General features: G+C 42.5%; 1 protein-coding gene across 3 annotated transcripts in view; it reads right to left on the bottom strand.

The window, feature by feature from the left end:
* The window catches only part of ANKFY1 (ankyrin repeat and FYVE domain containing 1), a 64,502-nt gene that overhangs the window by 11,902 nt on the left and 27,348 nt on the right, over positions 1–25,252 (bottom strand). For 2 of the 3 annotated variants that reach the window (XM_084751298.1, XM_084751300.1), the window contains exons 4-16: positions 23,350–23,485; positions 19,717–19,840; positions 17,938–18,087; positions 16,876–17,041; positions 11,544–11,748; positions 9,608–9,676; positions 9,060–9,259; positions 7,363–7,460; positions 4,670–4,898; positions 4,056–4,154; positions 3,675–3,828; positions 2,023–2,194; positions 601–719 (exon numbers count right to left, since the gene is read on the bottom strand). In XM_084751298.1, coding sequence (XP_084607424.1) covers positions 601–719; positions 2,023–2,194; positions 3,675–3,828; positions 4,056–4,154; positions 4,670–4,898; positions 7,363–7,460; positions 9,060–9,259; positions 9,608–9,676; positions 11,544–11,748; positions 16,876–17,041; positions 17,938–18,087; positions 19,717–19,840; positions 23,350–23,485 — 1,921 coding nt within the window. The remainder of the gene's footprint in view (positions 1–600; positions 720–2,022; positions 2,195–3,674; positions 3,829–4,055; positions 4,155–4,669; positions 4,899–7,362; positions 7,461–9,059; positions 9,260–9,607; positions 9,677–11,543; positions 11,749–16,875; positions 17,042–17,937; positions 18,088–19,716; positions 19,841–23,349; positions 23,486–25,252) is intronic. The other variant, XM_084751299.1, reaches the window with a different exon arrangement.

Below are 25,252 nucleotides of genomic sequence, written 5' to 3'. Positions count from 1 at the left end.
GGGAACTCTTCTGAAGCTAACAGGTCAATGTAGTCCACAAAGCAGAAGGTAAGTTTTGAATCCAGGCATGTGAGATTCTTGGTTCCCCACCTAGTTTGGTTCTTAGCTGACTTGACATGACAAACAGTAACCCTGTGGTAATTTTTTTTTTAAACAGGGTTTCTCTGTATAATAGTCCTGGCTGTCCTGAAACTCACTCAATAGACAGGCTGGTCTCCAATTCACAGAGATCCTCCTGCCTCTGCTGGGATTAAAGACCACTGCCCTGATGGTAATCTTAATTATTAAAGTCAAGGCAAGTCAAAACTGAGGTGACTTAACGTAAGAAAGAGGTTGTAGGGGACTGGAGAGATGGCTCAGAGGTTAAGAGCACTGGATGCTCTTCCAAAGGTCTTGAGTTCAATTCTCAACAACCACATGGTGGCTCACACCATCTATAAGGAAATATAGTGCCCTCTTCTGGCATGCAAGTGTACATGCAGGCAGAACGGTGTATATATAATAAATCAATCTTAAAAAAAAAAAAAAAGAAAGAAAGAAAGAAAAAAAGAGGTTATATGCAGTAAACTGAATAAAAAAAGATACTTTGGCTTCTCAGACCTTCGAATAAGAAAGCATGCAGTAGACTCATTGTTTTCATCAATGGCTCTATGCAGAAGTGTCTGAAGACACCCGCTGGGTCCTGGGCCCCAACATGTAGCATCACAACCATGTCTGACCTGCAGAGAAACACAGTTTTCTTACTGAGATTGTTGAGCAAAAGAGAAAATGTTTACTTTCAACTCTGAGCAATATGCACATTATTTTTCAGATAAGGCAGGTCAATAAGTCGTCAATATCATAATCATTCATTAGTTTTATAAACACTGATTAAATCTGCTCCTTGGGAGCTGGAGAATTGATGATTCATCAGTTAGGAGCACTGGTTGCTCTTCTAAATGACCCAGGTTTGATTCCCCATCCCCTTCCTGTAGCTCACAACAATCTGTTAACTCCCTTTCCAGGGATTTGATGCTCCTTTTTAGCCTCCATGAGCCCCAGGAAAGTACACGCTGCACAGATGTATGTGCAGGCAAAACACCATACATATAAAAAAATTAAATATAATCTGCTCTGTGCAAATTCAAAAGTATCCATTAGTGCCTCTACAGCTGTGTTCTAAGGACAATGCCTGTGTATGTGTGTACCCCAAAGTCCCCCAAGCAATACACACTTGTAGTTTAAACTACCTCTCAAAATAGTTGATAAAAACCTCAGCTGCAAAATGTCTCAATATCATACTGCAGACCCTCAGAGTGATAAACGAGAAGCTCTAGGTTTACCTAAACTTCTAGATCTGTCTTGTCCACAACACAGGCAAACCTAAGTTTGGGGGTTTATTAATATGGTGATAGTGACAGCATCAAATCAGGCCCCACCAGGAAATGCCTGAGGCAATACCTCCACACTAACACTCTTCCGTATTGTCTCTTAAAGACAGCTCAGACCAAAGTGCTGGCCAGCACCACGGAGAACCTACATTGCCTTCCCTTCAATACCAGACAGGGTCTCACTGCATAAGCCTGGCTACTCTGAAACTTGGTGTATAGACTAGTGTACCTGGTACTTGGTGTACTTACCTAGTACTGGGTTAAAAGTGGACATATCCACATCCAGCTGAACCTCAGACTTCTTTAGACTCATCTTATTATTATGCATGAGTGTTTTCCCTGTCTGTTTGTCTGTATACCATACACATGCTTGGTGCATGCTGGTGTCAGAAGAGGGCATCAGATTCCCTGAACTGGTGTTAAGATTGTAAACCGCCATGTGGGTGCCGGAAGTGAAATCTGGTTCCTCTGTGACAACAAGTGCTCTTAATCCATTTCTCCAGCCCCATCATCTTAGACTTTGTAACAAGACTTTCCACTGTTTGTCCTTGACCCGATTTGCTACTTGGCTAACCTCTTGCTTCTGTGATGCTACACAGGCACCAAATCCATATTTGACACAACATACCTTCATCTGTTATGCATGACTCACCAGAGTGGAAGCAATGTCCTCCAGATTACTTGCCAAGGCAAGCCACAGTGGTGGGTTTCCCTTTTCATCTGGAACAGACATGTCAGCTCCTCGGGTACATATGGCATCAACCACTAGTGGAAGCTGATTCTTGATGGCCAGCTGAAGGGCAGTCTCCCCATCCTGAGTCCTACTAAGACATAAGCACCACCATCAAAACCAGTGCTTTTTTAATGGCAGCCAAAGAAAACAGCAACCTCCAGGTCTTCCAAAGCTCAGATGCCACTAGATCCGTTATACCCACTTCATTAGTCTCTAGAATATTCTCAAGAAAATCAAACCTGTCTGCTGTATTTGTCTTTCCTGCCTTTTGAAGAAAATATAGCCACTTCTCTCTATTGTGCTCACAAAGTGAACAGAGAGGGCTGGCGCTGCGGCTTGGCTGTAGGAGTATGTGTTAGCACTCATGAAGCCCTGGGCTGGATCCCCAGCACACGAGCCTACAGTCCTACAGTCCTAGCACTTGGGAGAAGCAGATAGGAGGATCAGCAATTTAACATCATCCTCAGCTACAGAGAGTTGAGAGCCTGGGGTACATAAGACTGTCTCAAAACTTCATTCTCCCACTCTGTAACTCAGCCTCACTTGACATTGGAAATCCAGAAAGCATCCTGTGAATATACAATGACAAAAATGAAGGTCTGAGGCTGGCAAGATGGCTCAGCAGGTCTGTTACCAAGCCCGACACCTGAGTTTGATCCTCAGAGTACATGTGGTGGAGAGAGCATCAACTCCCATAAGCCCTTGACCTCTACAACACTGTGGCAGATGTGGGTGCATAATATATATGGTAGATAAATACATAAATTTAAACATTAAAGCCTACTTCTCCTCTAACCCTACTTGTAGCTTAGTTTTTGGGTGTTCTTTGTTACAAATGAAATTCCTTTCAAGGTTGATTTTTTTTTTGGACCATCCTTTATAATGAGATTTGTATGAATTTGTGCACTGGCCCTGAGAGTTACCAGTAAGGACAAAGTACAGTTTGGCTATGTCTGTACACTTCCATGGACCATACTCACTTTTAACCCCAGGCTGTACTTTTTGTTAGAGGACATGAGTTAGGGATTGAATCTGGGGCATAAGAGGTATCTGGCAGGTGTTCTACCACTGAGCTACATCACCGTCCCATTTCCACCCGCTTTGAAGTCCTGGGAATGGATATAGGGGTCAAGTACATTAGGCAAACTCTCTACTTGAGTGCTGCAGTCCTACCCTTGTTATATTTTGTTTTTAGGGCAGGGTCTCACTGTATAGACCAGGCTGGCCTGGAACTTGAAGATTTGCTGCCTCTTCCTCTAGAATGCTGAGATCAACAGTGAGAAGTACCATCCTAAGTTCCTAGCCCTTCTAAAAACTTCACTTTGGAACAGTCTTTCTAACTTGCTCAAGGAGGCCTTAAACTGTCCTCCTGCCTCCTTCCCCTACGAAGCTAGAATTACAGGTGTGCGCTGCCTAGGCCTGACTTCACTTGTACATCCTGAGAGTCATTTTTTTCTCTTTCTTTATGTAACAAGGAATTAAGCCCCTCCCCCCCCAAAGGTAGACTCTGATTTTGAGGCATCTCAGACACATGACTTGGAGTTACAAGAGAACATGCCATTGTGTCCGACCTGACATTTATATCGGCTTGGTGTTCCAGGAGGAAGAGAGCACTCTTGCTGTCCTGCCGCTGTATGGCCATGTGCAGCAATGTCTGTCCATCTGACATGGTGTCATTGATAGAAGCTCCAGAGCCCAGTAGCTGGGCAGCAATTGTGTGCATGCCTGGGAGAGAAACAAGCCCCAATTCATGCTTGATTGCCTTTTCCCCCTTCCTCAACAACAAACAGACCCTCTAAGCTTCTTCTCAAAGGCAAATGTTTCAGGGAACATTAACAGGCACAGTTATCTAACAACAAAATGATTAGTCCCACCACTTCATCCTGCCCCCCTCTAGTATACCCACTTACTCATCACCCATCTGAGAGTCAACAGCGTTTGGCATAGCTTACCAGTCCATAAGGCTAAGCCTAGTACAGTTTGGTCCTGGGAATCCTTGAGGCTGAAGTCCGGAATAATTTGTAAGTTGTTGGTGGCATGAAGAGCATTGGCTAAATGTTTTTAAAAGAAAAAGAAACTTGATTTCACCATCCTGTGGCTCACAGAGTCACTTCTTTTCTTAAAATGAGGTGGAGAGGAGAACAGGGTCTCACTGGTAGCCCTAGCTGGCCTAAATTTCTAGAGATCTTCCTGTCTGAATACTGGGCCACCACATCTGGCTCCTTGGATCACATTTAAGGCATTCAATAGGATAAGACTCTCTTATAAACTGACTGACTAGCTAGAATATAGTTAGTTGCTTTTCAAAGGGAACAAACAGGTAAATCTTGTGGGGAGTGGAAGATACCCATTATTTTGGAGCAAAAATTTTAAGATAAATTACTTTTTGTAAAACTTAAAGCATTCACCACACAATGAAAACAGACTGAATCACTGAGACTACAATGTAAGCGGTAACTAAAAAACTAGTGTGCAACTCCAGAACAGAAGCAACAGCTCTGAAATCAACTGCCCAAACAACTATTTCCACAGCTTACAACGGCAGACTTCAGACCCAACCACCTACCTTTCTGTTCCAGGATGACAGAAACCACATCTGGATGGTTATAGGCAATCGCCATGTGCAATGGTGTCTGTCGGTAGATGCCATCTGCAGAGCCCACTAGGATCGGAGTCTCTTTAGGCAAAGGCAGAGCCTCTTCTGTTTGCAAGTTTGGATTGGCACCCTGCTGCAGGAGCTCTGCTGTGAGGTTGGCCAGGCCATGCCGACAAGCTGTATGCAAAGGAGTTTCTCCCTGAATGAAAGAAAAATCCAAGTCACCTCTGAAGGGAATTAGGAATTCCTGTCACAAAAGGTTAAAGACAGTGAAAGTACCAAAATTCAGGCCCACTGCCAGCCACAGCCTTGGGTTCCTCATGTCACCAGCTGACCTCACAACTCTGACTCCCCTTCCTCAGTACCACCAACCTTTAATTTCTTCAGTGTCTTCCCAAGCATCGTTCTGTCTGTTCTCTCCCATGTTCACTTTGGATATCCCTTTACTTTGTTCTCACAATTTTTCCTACTTATGCAAAGAATGTTATTTCTCTATGAAAACAACAGTAGCCAACATCACCAAACTCAATACTAGGAAAAAACAGCCCCATGGTCTTGGGTAAGCAGTGCTAACTAACTACTTCCAGCTACTTCTCACAGAGATCTATCTGGCTGCCTCTGCTTCCCAAGTGCTGGGACTAAAAGTGTGCGCCATTTTCCCCCTCTAAGACAGGGTTTCACTATGTAGCCTTGGCTGCCCTGGACTTGCTTTGTAGATAAGTCTGGCCTTGAACTCAGTGATCTCCCTGCCTCTGCCTCCATCTGTGCTGGGATTAAACCCTCACCACATCTGGTGAGGGTTAATATTCTTTTGTTTTGTTTTGTTTTGTTTTTTAGACAGGGTTGCTCTGGCTGTCCTGGAACTCTGTTTTATGGACCAGGCTGGCCTTGAACTCAAAGAGATCTGCCTGCCTCTGCCTCCCCAATTCTGGGATTACAGGTGTGTGTTACCACGCCCAACAAGGGTTAATATTCTTAAAGCTCCAAGCACAAGTAATAAAAGTGACCTTAAAGATAAGCACATGCCCTCTTTTTGAAAATAGAAAAGCCAAAGGAAAAAAGCACCCCCAGTGGGAGAATTCCACAAAAATCTAGCGTTTAGCATATAACATTCCAGATAGTATATTAACACTCATTTAGATGCCTCATTTCTTTTCTTTTCTTTTTTTTTTCCTCTTTTTGGTTTTTCCGAGACAGAGTTTCTCTGTGTAGGCCTCACTTTGTAGACCAGGCTGACCTCAAACTCACAGTGATCTGGCTGCCTCTGCCTCCCGAGTGCTAGGAGTGCACCACCATGCCAAGCTCTCTTTTTTTCCTTAAGATTTATTTTATATTTAATTGTGCACACTTGTGTGTGGGTGTATGCAATTAAGTGCAGGTGCCCGCAGAAGCCAGGTGTCAAATGCTCCTAGAGCTGAAGTCACAGGTAGTTGTGAGCCTGTCCAACATAGGTGCTTGGAAACCACCCTCAGATCCTCTGGAAGAGCAGGTGGTGCTATTAACCAGTAATAGTCTCTCCAGCCCCTATTTCTTTTCATCTTACACATTCCCTATGACATCAAGATTAACTTCATTTTATAGTTGTTGAAACTGAAGCTCAGAAAGTCAAGTGCATTGTCTAAGACTACATGCAAGAAGTGGGAAAGCTGATAAACTCAGTATTGTCTGACCCGAAGACCTGCTGCTGATCCTAACAGAGGCAGCCCTTATTAAAGGAAATACAATCTCTGACTCTCCCAGGGATGCTTGAAACTATGGGGAGTACCAAACCCTATGCCTGTATCTTCCTAATGAAGTACTTACAATAACATTTAGCTTATCATTTAGGCACAGGAGAGTAGCAACAATAAAGCAATTATAATAATATACTCTACATAAAGTCGTGAATGTGACCTCTCAACGTATCTTCTGTTCTATACTCACCGTCCTATGAGGACGTGCTGTCTATGATGAGTGAAGGTAACAGAGAGGACACAGGCATTGTGACAATGAAGATAGGCACTGATCCTGAGTCAGACCATCTTATAAGAGAGAGCTGCTAAGAGACTGGCAGGCAGGCAGCATATGCACCATGGTACACTGGACAAAGGGGTGATTCACAAACTTAGATCACGTGAGATTTCATGATGGTACTCTGGTAGATAACCTAAAATTTACAGATTAATTTCACAATTTTCCATTTACTATTTTTAGACCATGACTGATCATAGGTAACTTAAACCTAAAGACAAAACTTCAGGTGAGGGGAGACCATGATCTGGTCAGCATCATTGCCTAGGGACAGACAAAGAAGCAGCCCCACAGGAGACCTGTAATCCTAGCATTGGAGAGGCTGAGACAGGAGACTACAAGTTCCAGGCCAGCCTCTAGAGAGCAAGTTAAAGACAGCCTGGGTTATGTAACTGTCTCAAGCCCAAAAGAATCAAAGGCTAGCATAGCCTTTGTTTACACTCTTGTTTGCTAATTTTTATTACATTACAGAGTCTACAGGTTCTAGTTCAGGACATGGCTATAAACAAACATTTAGACACTGGCGGGTAACTGAATCAATCAGCCAATCAGTCCCTTTTACATTGGCCATATGAATGTATATTTGCGAGAGTAAAGGGGATTGCCACTTCTTCCACAGACCACAATCTCCCCAGCTTCACCTTCCAGCTTACCCATTTGTTCCTGTGGTTGGCGTGGGCACCACTGGTTGCCAGGAAGAGAGCTGCAGCCTCATTTCCTGCCCCAGCTGCCCGCTGTAGTAAACAATTTCCTACAAGAAAGAAGCCACATTCATTCTTCCATTCACAGGAAAATGAGCTCAAGTTCCACTCTGCACAACACCCCACCCTTTCTCACTACCTAATGCCCACCAGACAGTAGGCATTGCTTTATAGGTCTTCCTGGCAGTAAGCTGTACTTACTTGTGGGGCTTGGGGAGGGCAAAGCTCCTTCCCCCAGCAGTGCTGCTGACATTTTATGTGGCATTTCCTTTGCCATAGGGGCCTGCTCTATAAGTTGCAAACATTTGGCAAAATCTCTGGTTCCTACCCACCAGCCACCAGAATATTTGGTAGACATTCTCTTGAAAATGAGCAAAGGGAGCCCGTCTCTCTAAGAAAAACAATTTTTAAAATAATTGATAATTTTTTAACCTAATGATAAAAAGTAATCTTTAATATGAAAATTTAAATCTTGGAAAACTGATCTGTAATCCAAGTTTGAGATTTTCTTTACAGTGAAAGACTTCTGATGAGATGAGTGGTGCTATCAGTAACCGAAGTTCTGAAACATGAAACACTGGATGACTGTAACCTAGGAACCAACACTCTCCCATAAGGCATAGTGTCCTAGAAGCACTCATGGAGGAACAATCCGCTCAAAGTACATACTGGTTGTGATTTTTCTATGATATGCAAAATGTGTCTCCCCACCCATCCACGTATACATGTGTGCGTGGAAAGGGTATACACTCTTCATTCGCGTTAACTACAGCAGCACATCTGAAGAGACTGGACGCAGATACAGACACAAGAAACTACCTGCTCTTGTAATTAACTTGTAAATAAGTATATTCTCTACACTATAAACCTATTAATACAACTCTCTCAGTTTTGGAGCTGGAGAGATGCTCAGCTGTTAGGAGCACTTGCTGTTCTTCCAGAGTGCCCAGGTTCCCAACACCCCCACAGCAGCTCACAACCACCTGAAACCCAATTTCAGGAGATCCAAGGTCATCTTCTGACCTCCAAGGGCACCAGGCAAGCATGTGGAAAAGGTACATGAAGGCAAACACTCATATATGACTTTATCTCAAAACCAAAAATAAATAAATAAATAAATAAATAAATAAATAAATAAATATTATTTTCCAACTCTAGTAAATACTAAAGGTCTAACTATGGAGACAACAGCTGTCTGACATGTAAGTTCTATCAGGATAAAAGAGGCTATGAATCTGCAGAGTCTAAGAATCACTGCTTAACTTAACGGATATGTTTTAGCTTACCATACTTAAACTGCTGTCTGGATAAATTATTTGGAGCACAGGATTAAAAAAAAAAATCACAACCTGCACTTTTACTGAGCTTAAAATTAAATATAAAAGAAATAATTCTCGTAATAGTAAGCCATTCCGTTTCTGTAATTTTATTAAAAATTTACAACCTGGCAAGGTGGCACATGCTTGCAATCCCAGCACTCACACTAAGGCAGGATGATCTCACACTCAAGGCTAACTTGGGTTATCTATAGCAAGTCTGAGGCCAGCATTGCATTCACAACTACCAAACTACAATAAAAAATTCAGTGATCTATGGCTTCCCAGAGCCCTCAAACCCCAGCCTCATTCTGTGGCCCCAGTGTGTTTTACCTGTCATTGCATCAGGAGCATCAGTATTGCTGCCACGTTGAATGAGTCTGGCTGCAAAGCTGTTTTCATCAAATGATGTCCCATTTTCCACAGGGAGGTCTTCAAAGGGGTTTACAGACTGGTCTGAAGACACAGTGATGTACTGGACGGCAAGCCAGAGTGCAGTGCTGCCCTCGTGATCCTTCAGCTCTAAATCTAATCTGAAATAAAGAAGCGAGGTGAGTGACAGGCACAAGTTCCAGCTCTTCTTTGATGCCAACAACAGCTCCACTCTCTCTGTGTACATTCTAAAGGACGAACTTTTATTTCACTAAATGTCCGTAACTATAAAAGGCATCTTAAGAGAAAACTTCAAGCTAGGCATGACAGCCAGTAATCCCAAGCACTTGGGGTACTGAAGACTTTGAATTCCAGGCCTGCCTGGACGACATAAGACCTCGTCTCAAACAAACAAACAATAGTTTAAAAAAAAATTTAATAAGGAAAGATTTTTCACTCACAATCCCACCCTCACAACCGCTTTTCATTCTCCAGGCCGCCTTACGTACTGTTTACACTGCAGCAGCTGATTGAACACATATTCGTTCCTGGCCATGATAGACAAGTGTAAGGGAGTCCTGGGGGGAAAACAGAATAAAATAAAAGAGGTGTCAATTCAGCACATACACTCAGCAGGCAGGGACAAGAATCCTTGGTAGAACCATATCTACAACCAATCCCATCACTCTGTTTTCCAAAACCATGGCCAAGAATCAAAACATGAAAATGGATTTGCTTCTGTGGCCTATGGCTTGCTACTCCAATTCTAACCTCGAGGACTGTGGTTAACAGTAGCTTCTGTCAGTTTCTCTCACCTATCCTCTGCCAATATGAACAGAAACTTTGACAGCAGCAACAAACAGAACTGGGTCAAGTTGAACTTGTTCTTCACCACCTGTGTATTTAGTACTTAAGTGGCTCCAGGGAAGGTTGCCACTAGAGCATAAGACCAGGAGCCTGGCCCCTACTGCAGATGGACAGACTGCCTAAGCTTACTACAGTTGGAGAGGAAACAAACAAACAAACAAACAAACAAACCAAAGAATCACCGTGGGGAATGAAGGATATAACTATTTGGGAGAATGGGTAATTATTATGACACAGAGATCCTGGACCATCTTACTTCCACACACTATCTACTGCACAGATCCTCCTCCCACAGCCAACCTCACAGAAATCCTACTCAGCAGGTCTGGTGGTAATGATGCCTGTGGTCTGCACACGGCTGGTGAGCGTCCCACACTCTTCCTCAGAGACAGGCAACCCCTCTCACAATTCTAAACCACAAGCAATCCTTCTGGGAGGATGTAAAAACAAGAGAAACTTGGCTGGAGATTCACAGGACCTGAGTTTGTTTCTTAGCACCCACATGACGGCTTACAACCACCTGTTACTCCAGTTTCAGGGAGACCAAACAGGGTGGCATTTGGAAAAGATCCAAGTTCAGAAAGAGAGTCAGAAGGCTGTGAGGGAGGATGGCAGGGCATGCACCGTGGAGCGGCTTTAGGGTTGTATTTGGCTTTGGTTTTTCCTCTTGTCCAGTAGATTTGATGTTACCAAACTGAGTTAAGGAACCCGGAGAAACAGTTCTGGCTTTGCGACAGAGAGGGAAGTTTGAAGGCCTCTCGGATCTGAGCTCAGGAACAGCAGAGGCAAGCAGATGCTCATGGAGGTGACCTGACCTTGAAGGGAAGGCTTCCTTGCTTTGAGAAGGCAATCGGGCTGTGAGGAAGAAGGCCTCCAGGATCTTTCAGACATTGCTTCGTCTGCTATCTGTGCCTTTTTATTTTGTCTTATGCACTCTTCAAGCCTCCACAGGCACTACATGCATGTGATGTACTGATATACATGCATGAAGGACACATACACACATAAAATAATAGGTAAGTAAAAACTTGTAAAAATGTAAAACAAAATAAAGCCCAGAAATACTACCAAATACAAGAAGGGCTGTGCCATGAAGGTAACAAGCTCTGGTGATAACAAGGTGGTAAAAAGTAAAGGTATTTATAAAGCAGAATTGAGTTTAAAATAGGGAGTTTTCTAACCATTAGAGCTCACAGAGATGAAAACAGGTTGCCTTGAAGGGCGGCTCTTCTTCAAACTATCCAGGTGGTTCTAAATAGCTGTAAGCCCTGACTAAATGATCACCCTGCCTGCTTTCAATATAAAAATGACATAAATTGCTTGCAAACTCAGACTTTATTTAGCCAAGCTACAAATGTTTTCCCCAAATGCTTCTAGCTTTAGTCATGACAAATGTTTGCAACTTCAATAAACAGATTTAATAATAATAATGATAATGATGATGATGATGACGACGACGACGACCACGATGATGATGATGATGATGATGATGATAATAATAATAATAATAATAATAGTGTTTGTGTGTGTCAATTATGTGCCACCATAAAAATCCTCTTCTGGAGTCAGTGCACTCACCTGCCCTTGCTGTCCTGCATGTTGGGGTTGGCACCTGCCTGCAGGAGGGCCTCTGCAATCTGTGCCATCTCAGACATCACATCTGCTGAGTATTTCTTTGAACTATACAATGCTACAAGGTGTAATGGCGTCTCTTGGGCCCCAATTGTGGCAGCATTGACAAGGGCCCCATTCTTAATGAGGAATGTAGAAGCAAAGAGATCTCCTTGAAAAGAAACAGAACACACAATGTCATGACAACAACCAGTTACTGTGGCCAATCCTTCCTCATAAGGCAGCAGTGGATAACTGCAGACAGAAGTGGACAGCTGTAGGCGGAAATCCATGACACTTCACAGAGTTATATTCTAATTCAAAAGCTCTTCTTCTGTCCACCTTTTGATTACACATGGTGATCTGCCCTTGTTCCTTCAAGATGCAATCACTCTCTAACAGTAACAGACCTGAGTGGGATAGATGGCTGATTGATGACTGTTCTTCTAGAGGACCCCAGTTCACGTCCTAGCACTAACATAGTGGCTCAAAACTACCTGCAACTCCAGGCCCAGGATGTCCACAGGATCTGACATCCTCTTATGGATTCTATGGGGATGGATGGACACGGACGGGACGGGGGGAGAGAGAGACAGACACACACACGGACACACACGGACACACACGGACGGACACACACACACACACACAGACACACACACGGACACACACGGACACACACACACACACACACACACACACACACACACACACCCTCCCCACCCCCCAACTGAGTGGGTGGAAGTAGTTATTGTTCTCAGTGGCCTCCAGGTGGCACCAATTCGCTTCTGAGATTCATCAACCAATGTCTTTAAGAACTGGCCTCACAGCAAGGAAATCTGGCACTCACCTGTAATCCTAGCACTCTAGAAGGCAGAGGCAGGCTGTGATTGAGGCCAGCCTAGTCTACAAATAGAGTTCGGGACAGCCAAGGTTACACAGAGAAGCCCTGTCTCAAAAAACAAAAAACCCACAACAAACAAAAAAAGGAAAGAAAGATCTGGCCCTCAGGAAAATATTGGGGTAAAAAAATGGATCAACTTTGGGCTACTGGATCCCACTGTAACAGACCAGCTCTAATTCCAATCAATTCTGAGTTCAGATAATTGAACTCTCTTACAGACCCTCGGTCTACTTTTAAAGACAGAAATGAGGACACAGGCACAGGAAAACCTACGAATTAGACTCAGATGGAAAGCACAATAGAAACCTTCTACCTTATTTTTTTCAGAAAACAATGGGTTGTCTCTGCAGCCCAGGCTTGCTTCTAACTGGCAGCATGCACCGATCCAGGCTCACAAGTGCTGAGACTACAGGCAAGAATCACCACTCCCAGCTAGCATGTATTTTTGTTTTTTGTTTTTTGTTTTTTTTTGAGACAGGGTTTCTTTCTCTGTGTAGCCTTGGCTGTTCTGGACTCACTTTGTAGACCAGGCTGGGCCTCGAATTTACAGGGATCAGCCTGCCTCTGCCTCCGCCTCCTGAGTGCTGGGATTAAAGGCGTGCTCCACCACCGCCCGGCCCAGCTAGCATTTTTTATGACTTAAGTCTTCTTAAAGGATTTATTGACATTAAATCAAATTTACTTAACTGATTAGACCCAAAAATCAATTCATAATTTATAACTATACATTGGTGTGTTCTTTATACAAAAAAGGCTCTTTAGGAATTATCAGGAGTTAAATTGAGGGAAGTCAGTCCGGAGGGTAAGTAAACAAGAAGCAAAAATATCCAGAGGACAGGACACAGCAGGAACTGGAAGAGGACCCTTGATAAGAAAACAAAGCACTCTACACACTTCAGTCTGAACAGAACAAGGGTGTGGCTTGAAGTCAATCCTGTGCTCACCATGCCTAAAGCCCTGAGTTCAAGACTCAGCACCAGAAAAAGTTATTTTTCTACTGAAAAGTTCTAGTCACTTGCTTTCCTCATGTACCAACAATGCCAGGAACATGAGGCTTCAGTGTAATAATTTTTCTACATAAAAATGTTCCTAGCCAATGTTAAATAATTTTTAAATGCACATACAATGTTTCAGTTTTATGAGTTTTCAGAGAACAGTCACTAACCTTCATCATATAATTAATACAAACCATTATTTAATAGTTCTTGTTTTAAAATTTACTACAAACTGCTCAGAAGAGTCCCATTAGGAAACCTACTGGTGTATGTGGGTTATTACATTTTTTTAGGCAGTAGAAAAACTAGAATTGTTATGAAAGAACTCATCATCTTACTTAGGTTATGTTAATCAAAGATGGTAACACAGCCCTGTGGGTCTCCTATGGCTTCACAGACCCTCATACCACTGAATTCTTCAGACAGGTGCACTTGCTTAGTAGGATGACCACTAATGTTTTATGGATTCTAATGTACATCTCAGAGTAGAACTAGACCTCACTTATATACTAACAATGAATTACAAGCAAGGTCAACAGGCAAACTTAAAGGTAGCACTCAATCATTTGGGAAAAGCTAACCAAACCAAGTAACAGCAACTTGAAGGAGGCAAAGTCAAACAATTCTGCAGAAGGGTGTGGCAGGACGCCTAAAGCCAAGCACACAGGAGGCAGAGGCAGGAGGACCACTGCAGGTCCTAGTCTAGGCCAGCTAGTGTTTCAGTGGGACCTCAAAAAAAGAAAACAACTCCTACAGAGTCTGGCTTTGGCACTCCAATGCCCAGGCAAGGTAAAGGCCATTGTGTTTACTTATCAGTCAACTGGCAGTCATGGTATGGGGCACCTCCCAAACCTGTCTCACCGTGCTAACAGCCTGGTAAATGGAAAGATCCCTTCCCATTTTACCAACAAGAAAAGAGGACAGTAAGGACAAGTACTGTCAAAGCAACATAGAAGCTACGACTCAAGCTGAAGTCAGTTCTCTGTCTATAGGCACGCTGCACTCCTTTAAAGTTTGTTATGTCCACACTGTAATCCACACACTCCCAGCCATCCAAATTCAGAATGAAAGAGCAAATTACCCTAGAACAACACTCATCATAACGATCTTAGTAATTCCTGTAGCTAAGCAAGCACCCAAATATTTAATAACTCACCAGAGATATTTTTTCACGAAACACATGAATTCAGCTCCCAGAGAGGAAAGGAACTTAATTGTTTTTTTAGTAACAAATGAGTCTGTTTCCAAAATAAACACCTCAGACACTAGACAGAGTGGGAAAGAACAATTCCCTATGTGATAGTAACTTTCTCTAATGAGCACAAACCCAGAGCTAAGTGCTGTGCCTACTTGGAAAATGCATCTGCTCTCCACAGCGACCTGCTCTAAAGGTTCCCTACCCAGTGATGAGTAAAACTTTCCTCTCTATTAGTCAGCAAGCTCAACACTACACAGTTCAAAAGGACAGTTATACTAAAACTTTTGCCTGCCAGGTGTGGTGGCGCATGCCTTTAATCCCAGCACTAAGGAGGCAGAGGCAGGAGGATCAATGTGAGCTGGAGGCCAGCCTGGTCTACAAAGTCCAGGACAGCCAAGGCTACACAGAGAGATCCTGTCTAGAAAAACCAAACCAAAAAACAAAAACAAAAACAAAAAAAACCCCACAACAAACCAAACAACCAAACAAAAACCCTTGCCCAAAAAGGGGAGAAAATAGCAGCTGCAGCATCACCAACACTCAAATAGTACATCCTGCTAAGGAACCGAACTACAGCTCAGAGAACAGCAGTGTCATCTGTTGACGGACATCCACTTTCTGGCAATTAGGAATAATGCAACCACAAACTTATGCAAGTACCAATGTGGTGTGCTAACATAGAGCCTTTGGCCTGTATACCAAGAGCAGTACAGCTGTGCGTGCCCTAGGGTAGCTTCATTTTCTGTTTTTGAGAACTCTCCACACTGGTTTTTCATAGTGGCTGTACAAGTTTACACTGCCATCAGTAACAGTAATCCCAGAATCTGAGAGGTAAAGGCAAACCTCTGTGAATTCACAGCCAACTGGTCTACATAGTGAGACTCTGTCTCAAAAATTAAACCAAAAAAGGAAAAAGAATTCCTCTTTCTCCATGTCCTCGGTAGCACCTGTGAAGATTTTTTAAAGATTTATATATTTTTGAAACTTACTTTCCAGAGTCAGTTCCCTCCCTCCACTATTGACCACTATTGACGTGGTCAAATATGAGGCACCAGAGTACGTGTGAAAGTCATACCCCACTCTCCACTCAATTGTGGAGAATGTCCTGTCCATTGGCTAGATCTGGGTAGGGGTCCAAGTGTTGGGATTAAAGAGTCTATCACCACCACTTGTCAGGACCTCTTTTTTTTTTTTAAATTTCACTAGTTTCTTGCCTGTTCTTGAGCTAGTACCATGCTTTTTTTTGTTACTATGTCTCTGCAACATAATTTGAGATCAGGCATCACAGTTGATACCTCTACCACTGCTCTTTCTGCTAAGGATGTCTTTAGCTACCTGTTATAAGAATTTAATACTGTCATAAGAATTTTACGTCTTCTGGTACAATCCCTGAAGAGAATGGATTTAACAAGCAGACATGTTGCTTACAAGTCAAATGTACTTTTTAATTTTTTTTTTTTAACCTTAATGTGTAAGTCTCCATGTGGGAGAATGTCACATGTGTGCCTATACAACCAGAAAGGGCATCAGAAAGAACCTCTGGAACTTGAGTCACAAGCAGCTATGAATCCACTTCCTGGGAACCAAGTCCTCTGCAAGAGCAGGTGTTCCCAAATCACTAAGGCCACAAAGGCATTTCTTCTTTTGGTTTTGGTTTTATTTTTGTTGTTGCTGTTGAAACAGGATCTCCTATATAGTCCTGTGTGTCCTAGAATTCACAATATAGACCACAGAGGCTTTGAACTCATAGAAATCACCACCACGCTGGCTCTAAAGGCACTTCTTTTTTGTTTGTTTGTTTTGGGGTTTTGTTTGTTTGTTTCTTGAGACAGGGTTTCTCTGTGTAATAGCCCTAGCTGTCCTTTGTAGACTAAGCTGGCCTTGAACTCACAGAGATCCACCTGCCTCTGCCTACCCAGTGATGGAATCAAAGGAGTGCGCCACTATGTCTGGCCCCTCCAAAGGTACTTCTTAAAGGCTATCTGTCTAGCCTCTCTTCCTGGTGGCACTATGGACAGAGAAACTGACCAGGCCAACAGTGTTTCAGTCCCTCTGACCCAACAATCACAAGTTCTAAGCCATGCAGGCTGACCATGCGAACTCAAAATTTTTTTTTGGCAATTCCTGGAACTGAACGTCAAAACAATAAATATAAAAAGTATATTGCATACAGAGAAAAATGTAAAATGTATTTCTCCTTACCTCTTTGTATTCCTTTATGTAGCAAGCTCCAGCCGTTCTTGTCTACCATGTCCACATCAGCTTTATGACTAACCAGAGTGGTGGCAATACTCTCTAGTCGCCTTGAAAGTGCCAGATCTAATGCAAGATCTCCATTATGATCCATTTCGTTCAGCTTCCCAGGGAGCTGAACAGAGAAGTTTGGAAATCAGCACTCAGACAGTAGAAAATACAACCTATTTTGAATTTTCCCAGATAACCCCGGCCCCATTTTGAGACAGGTCTTAATATGTACACCAGGCTGGCCTCAAACTCAAAGAAATGGTCTGCCTCCCATCAAGGTATGAGTCACACCTCTTACACAAGTGTCAATTCTAATGCTTACATCCCAAGTTCAACTTCATTCACAGACCTCTATGGGCCCTTCTGAGAGCACTTGCTTTCAGCATCTACAAACAATAGTGATTAGAAAGCAGATGTCAACAACATGGAAGGTGATTAAGGACCACAGGAGAAATGCAGTCATAACTGGTGTGTGTGTTGGGGAGGGAGGAAGATGAGGGCATGGAACAGATGACAAACCAGCATAGAGAACTTTATAAAAAAGAGAAAAGGCTGGGTGAAGGTGGCACATGCCTTTAATTCTTGCACTCAGCAGGCAAAGGCAGGTGAATCTCTGAGTTCAAGACCAGCCTGATACATAAAGCAAGTTCCAGGATACCCAGAGAAATCCTGTCTTGAAAAAAAAAAAAAGTTAAGTTTTTCATGAAAGAAGGCTTAGCAGAGTCCTGTTTAGCAGTTTAGAAACTTGTTTTGGTAAGAAATAAGAACAATTGGGACCTGAAGCCAGGTACTGCTGTAACAGCCATCTGGAAATGGGGCTGTGGCTTTGGACTGGACTAAGACTGGCAAATTCTGAGAGACAGGACAGAAAACGCCCAACGGGATCCTGAGCATGTTAGAGGTACATTCATAGACTGTCCAGGGATGACAGAATGGCAAGGTGACAGAAGCAGGGAATATGAATAGCATTAAAGTTTGGGCAGAGACAGGGAAAAAAATATAGACATGCTTCTATTATACCTGGGAATCCATTTCAATCAAATAGAGGAAGACTACATCTTCTCTCTCCACTTTGATTGCTTTATGCAAAGGGTACTCTGTCTTGGACTTGATCATTTTGTACAGCAACTGAGCACTCAGGCTACTGAAGTCCTCCTTTCGCAAGTCATCCTAGGGATTAAAAACAAGGAAAAGTGTTAAAAACAACTGTCATTTATTAAGCACTTAGCACGTGTCAGGGACTTAACATTTCCTAATTAATTAACTCAATCTTTGCTTCATTTACAATGAAGAACATGAAGCCTACAGAGGCTAGAGGGCTCACAAGTCTGACAAGTGAGAAAATGGCTGAGTCAGGATCTGTATTTAAGAGACTCTTGCCACCATAGACCGGACAGCTGACTGTCAGTCCTCCCACCATTAGCTTGGAGTCCTTTCCCTACTAAGCCCACAAAGATGGCAGTTTCATAACATATCAGAACAAACAATTCACTGTCTCTCCACAACTGTAGCCCTATCAGCAAGGGTAGGTTAGCACTCTATGTCAGCAGATACAGCAGCACATGCCTTTCTTTTAATCCCAACATTCGAGAGCCCAAAGCAGGAAGTTTGCCATACGTTTGAAGCCAGTCTGAGTTACACAGTGAGTTCCAGGTCAGTCTGGGCTACAGAGTGAGACCTTATCTCAAGACAACAAGAACAACACTACTTTTCTAGAGTTACTGGGGATCTCATGAGGGCCTTCTGCATGCTAGGCAAGCACTGTGCCACTCAGCTTGCATTCCGAGGTCCTTAACATTTTTCTGAGTTCCTCAAGCTGCTCTTGAACTTGCTTTCCAACTCTGGCAGACCATGAATTCAGCAACCTCCTGTGTTAGCTTCTGAAGTAGCCTGGGTTACAGGTCCATATGCACATATAGGCCAATTCTGTTAAACATATTTCCTTAGAATTTTAAGGTTCCCCCATAAAACTTTATACAAAACAATCACAAAAGCTAGTTCATAAAACAACATTGATTGATTGATTTGTTTATTTAATGTTAAAAAACAAAACAAAACAAAATCCAAACCCTGTCCTTGGGAGGAGACAGGACAATCCTTGGGGCTCCCTCGTTGGCCAGCCTTACTTAGTCAGTAAGCTCTAGACCAGTGAGAGACGCTGTGTCAAAACATGGTGGCCAGTACCTGAGCAACTCTACCAGAAGTTGTTCTTTGATCCTGACAAGCACATACGTGAAAAAACAAAAACAAAAACAAACAAACAAGAAAACACAAAGGAATGTAAAACCTGTTATTTATGGTGAAAACTCAAGAAAAAAAAAAGCTGAAATTTAAGAATGCCTCTTCTAGTGGAGAAACCTCTTCCAGGTCAGATGAATGCTGGGTCACAGCTACTTGAAGATGTTGCTGAAGGCAAGTGTTCCTCTCCCCCAACTCCCAGTGTAGCCTTGGCTGTCCTGGACCCACTCTGTAGACTAGGCTGGCCTTGAACTCAGAGATCTGCCTGTCTCTGCCTCCCCAGTGCTGAGATTACAGGTGTGCGCCACTGAGTTCAGATGTTCCTTTTTGACATCTGTTCCTGAACCTTAGTCACCTCTGCCTATCCCACAGCAGACCCTCACAATACTTTGAGAACTGAAAAAAAAAAAAAGCCTCACAGATCATCTAACCCAACTGCTTATTTTTAGAGACTGCAAACAGCAAAGACTAGGTGTCAGCAGGGTGACTGAGGAAGCAGGGCTTACACTTGGCTTTCTAGCTGCCAGTGTGAAGGCTCTGTCCATGCCATCAATCTCTTACCCAGTGACTTGCAATAATTTCTGCACAGTAGTTCATCAGAGTGTTGGCATTTAATTCCTCCGCAGTTTGATAGAAGCGAATACAGTTCCTAACATTCACCAGAGACATAACACCCTTCTCACATCTGTAAGAGATTATTCATTAATGATGAACAGTATTAGTAAGGCAAATACATTAGTAAAGAAATAAACTAAATTAGTGATTGTTGCACTAGCTTTGTCTAGTAAAACTAAGGTGTAAGACTAAACGCTGTATTTACTAAGGAACTATGGTTGGGTTCCTGTATCTTATTTATGTGTGGATTTTACTTACTGAAATAAATTTTTATTACGATTTTACTACAACTGGTTCTATACATTTCATTTCTGAGATGAGGTGTCTCACTATGTAGCCCAGGCTAGCTGTGAAATTAGGTTCCTTTTGCCTCAGCCTTGGATTACACTGTGCTTTGAAATCTTGTGCTAGACAGTATATTATCATCACACTATTCTGAGAAAATTGAAAATAACCTGTAAAAAAAAGCATGTGAAGCTGAAAACCTCAACAGCCTCAAAAGTATCCACAAGAAACTCACTGATCATATACATGTACAGGCCATTTTGAAATGAAACACAAGAAAGACTGGCTTCAGCTCTCTGGTACTATACTATATGGAACATGCTAGCAGATTCCAGACAACAAACGCTATTATGCTAACTTCATTGCTCTCAAAGTTTCAAAGATGAGGGTTTGTGCTTAATAAACACCTCCTTAAATGTCCTCCCAAAAGATATATTTGTATTTTGTGAAAATTATAATTTAGGACTGAAGATATGGCTCCCAGGTTAAGAGCACTGGCTGTTCTTCCAGAGGACCCAGATTTGGTCCCCAGCACCCACATGAAGTGCATAAGCATCTAACTTCATTTCTAGGGGATCCAATGCCCTCTTCATGGGTACTGCATGTATGTGATTCACAGATATATATGTAGCCAAACACTTATACATGTATGATAATAATGATTAAGATATGTGAATAGGCCGGGTGGTGGTGGCACACGCCTTTAATCCCAGCATTTGGGAGGCAGAGGCAGGCGGATTGCCGTGAGTTCGAGGCCAGCCTGGTCTACAAAGTGAGTCCAAGATAGCCAAGGCTACACAGAGAGACCCTGTCTCCAAAAAAAAAAAAAAAAAAAAAAAAAAAAAGATATGTGAATAAAGTATAATTCAGGGTCCGGAAACCAGGACAGTGACAGAATGTTCATCTAGGATGCATCTGTATTTGGGAAGCCCTGGGTTGGGGGGGAGGGCAAGGGGAGGGGCTGTGTATATATGGACTGAATAGATAGCTAAGCAGCTAAGAACATTGCTCTTCCAAAAGAACTAGGTTTAGTTCCTAGCACACCTCAGGTGGTTCACAACTGCCTGTGACTCCAGTTCTAGGGGATCTGATACTCTCTTCTAGCCTCTCCAGACACCTGCCTCATACACACACATACACATAAATAAAAGTATTACAAATAAAATATATACCAATTTGATAAAGCTATACTTTAGCTATTCAAAATAGCTATATTTTAAAACAAGTATGAGTCAGATCTAGTAATGCAAGAAGGTGTGATTCAATCCCCAGCACCACATACAACTCAGACCATAGTAAGCCAAGACATAACTGAGCACAGTATGTATTCCCACAAAGCCAGGCAGTAAGACTTGATAAATGACTAACAGACTAACAAGAGAATATCACCTACATCCCTATAGCACAAAGCTCTCTCCACATCCTAGCATAGAAGATAGTTTAACTATGACAGAACTCCTGGAAACTTTACTGTGCCTTCCACAGCATAAGGCCTACTGAGAAAGGAGGCTAACACATGGTCCATAAGCCAGCTTCAGCTCCACGGGTAACCACAGAGGCCAGTGGTAGTCTAGTCACAGGCCTGGCATCTGTCACTGCTTCTCCTTTCCTACAACCTCAACAGAACCTTTCTAACCACATAACAGAACTTAATGATGAGGTCTGTACGTCTGCCTCCCTTCTGCGGCTTAAGAATGATACTTGATCTCAGAAGTGTTGGGACTTTGTGGGTTTAGAGGTGAAGAAAAGTAGATGTACTCAGCAGAGCACCAGACACTGGGCTATGCTTGTAAGTTTATGTTTCCTCTCTGCTCACCTCACCCCTCCTAAGGCCCAACGTTCCTTTCCTGAAGGAAAATGGAAAAGAGACTGCAAATTTTAACAGCTAATATTAACTGACTTCAATACTACTGTAAATAGCTGAGCAGCAGATAATTCTCACTCTCAGTAGATGAAAATTAGGTAATAGAAGCAGTGAAGGACTGGTAGGCAAAGAGGAAGAAAGCAGTGAGACAGACCATATAGTGGAGACAAAGGAAGAGAGGAAGACACAGTGGGACACACTTGCAAAAAAGAAAGTGCAAATTTTCAAAACTTACTAGTTAGAGAAGAACAAGAACATAGCCATTTTCCATTCATAGGAACAGGAAATTTTGTGTCTGTCTTTAACTAACATTGCTGACTTGATACTTGGGAGGCTGAGGCAAGGAGACTGTCATGAGTTCAAAGACAACCTGGGCTACAAAATGAGTACCAAGCAACATGGGCTGTAATATATAAAACGATCTCAAAAAATATATTCACAAACCTTAGTTTTCTGTACCACTGGAATCTCCAAGTACACAGCATTCTCCAACAATGGTTGACAGAGTCAATGTGACCTGACTACAGCTATGGATAAGTGTTCCAGGGAGAAAGTCCTTTCTGATAGATGAGACTTACAATGTCCAATATGGCGGTCTTGCTATACCAGTGTCCTAGCAGCAGGTGGCCTACCACATAGAAGGACTGCAAAGAGTTCCAGTTTACTTGTACAGGCAGTGACATGGACTCTGAATAATACAGTCTTCCTTCTTTCTGCCAAGGGACTTGGGCGTATTTCATGACAATGGATGTTTTCTTAGAAATTACAAGTAGTTCATTTTCACTCATTTATATACCCAGAGTGCCATTTGCTATCTAAATAGCTTAAAACTAGTAACTGATATGATTTACACAACAAAAGAACACTTAATTTTATTTTAAAATTTAAAATTTCAGCTCAAACTTTCTTTTTGAAAAGTAGTAAGACAGGCTATTTTCCTATGGAGGAAAGATTGTTATTAGTATACTTTTATAATTTTATATTCACAAAGCACACAAGAGCACAAAACAATCTATTTTGTTGCTGTTTTTGAAACAGAGAGAGAGAGGAGAGGAGGCAGTTTTACTGGGAGAGTTTTAAAGAGAGAGGCTGAATGAGGAACAAGCCAGACAAGTGAAGACAGAATGAAAAAGAGAACGAGGAGACAGACAGCAAAGATTGCTGGAGTTTGAGGCCAAGCCAAGAGAGAAGCCAGGTTGAACAGAGTAGCTGGGAGAGAAGCTTGGGCCACAACAGCTGAGTTGAAGCAGCCAGCCCAGATCTTGCTAAGAACAAGAAAGGGTGAGCTCCTTAGACAGTAAGTCTCAGAGGCTGAATACATTCTATGTCTAGGCTAGCAGGCAGAGGAAATAAGCCACAGAGACAACAATTTACATCAGGTGAATAAAAGATACTTTTACAGGGGCTTGAACACATCTGCTGTAACTTGCCTCTCCCTAAGGAGCTGGAGCTGAAAACGATTGGCCAGTTTCATCAACTCAGTCAGGAACACATCATCCTCTTTGAACTCTAACTCATCCGTATAGATCCAGCGAAGCATTGTCATTGTCACCTCAGGATTGGCATCTAGTTAGACAAAGAAAAATCTGTTGTTAGAAAAATAAATTATGGTACACCTAACTCAAAGAAATGTAATGTAACAAGACCCCACACCTTAGTATGCCTTCAGACCTTAGCACAACTGATGCCATGATGGAAGTGCTGTGTAGGCCTTGGAACCTAGCATGTAGACAGCAACACCTACCAAAATGAAAACAAAGACCTATAGATCTGGAAACATCCCTAAATGTATTAACCTAGCCTTTTGGCTTCTCTAATTCTGCTTCTGACTAATTATTCTTGCTAACTGATGTTAACCCAGGATATGGTTTTTGTGCTTAAAATCCCACCCCGAGAAAGGCTTGGAACTGCACTTGTGTCCCAAAACAAACACCCAGTGAAAAATGTAAGCCAGTGGTCTTCTCTGGCACATGCCTCCTAAGAATACAGCCATTAAAAATGGTGACAGTTAAGCTGGGTGTGGTAGCGCATGCCTTTAATCCTAGCACTCAGAAGGCAGAGGCAGGTGGATCACTGTGAGTTCAAGACCAGCCTGGTCTACAAAGCAAGTCTGTAAATCAGGCTGTCCTGGAACTCACAGAGATCCACCTGCCTCTGCCTCCTCAGTGCTAGGATTAAAGGTGTACACCAGCACTGCCTAGTTTATTTTTTCATTTGTAATCACTGGGTATTAGACAGACTTTATTTTATGTGTATGGGTGTTCTGCCTATATGTATGGCTGTGCACAAACTGCGTTCCTGATGCCCCAGGAGACCAGAAGAGGACATGGAGCCTGGTCTACAAAGCAAGTCCAGGACAGCCAAGGCTATACAGAGAAACCCTGTCTTGAAAAAACAAACAAACAAAAAAACTAGGAATACATTTTATAAACTCATTTTTGCTATATATATTTGAGAGTATAAATGTACCATTGTGTATATGTATATATATCTAAACATACTAAACATACACTCACGTAGCTCTGTCTATCGATCATCCATCAATCAATGAAATTAAATTTTCTTTTAGCTAGTCCTTACCTTGTTTTTTATTTAGTAAATATATTATTTGTACTTTCTTAATGTTAAAAACTATACAGCTACTTGAAGGAAATATTTACTATAAAACCCATCATTTAAAATGTCTAAACTGAGCTGGAGAAATGGCTCAATGGTTGGGAGCATCATCTGCTCTTCTGGAGGTCCTGAGTTTGATTCCCAGCAACCACATGGTGGCTCACAGCCATTTGTGATGAGATCTGGTGCCCTCTTCTAGCATTCAGGCATACATGCAGGCGGAATAATGTATATGTAATAAATAAATAGATCTTTGAAAAAAATAAAATATCTAAAGTTGGGCATGGTGCCATGTCCCAGCTCTCAGGGAGGCAAAGGCAGGCAGATCTCTGTGAGTTCAAGGCCAGCATGGTGAGTCCAGGACAGCCAAGGACGGCTACACTGAAAAACTCTGTCTCAAAACCCCCTAAACAACCACCACCACCACCACCACCACCACCACCACCACCACCACCACCACCATCATCATCATCATCATCATCATCATCTAAACTATTACTGAGGATGTGGCTCAGTTAGTAATGACTGTCTAGCATGCAAGAAGCTTTGGGTTGATCCCTGAACGACATAAAGCCAGGTGTGGCAGCACACACTTATATTAGCAATTGTGAAGCAGAAGGACCCAAGTTCGAGGTCATCTTTGACAACATATTGTGAGTTCCAGACCAAGCTAGACTACTTGATGCTGCTTCAAAAAATAAAACAAACAAATATCAT

This window comes from Acomys minous, assembly GCF_964271855.1.
Source record: "Acomys minous genome assembly, chromosome: 12".
NCBI lineage: Eukaryota > Metazoa > Chordata > Mammalia > Rodentia > Muridae > Acomys > Acomys minous.
This window is presented reverse-complemented; position numbering and strand designations above follow the sequence as displayed.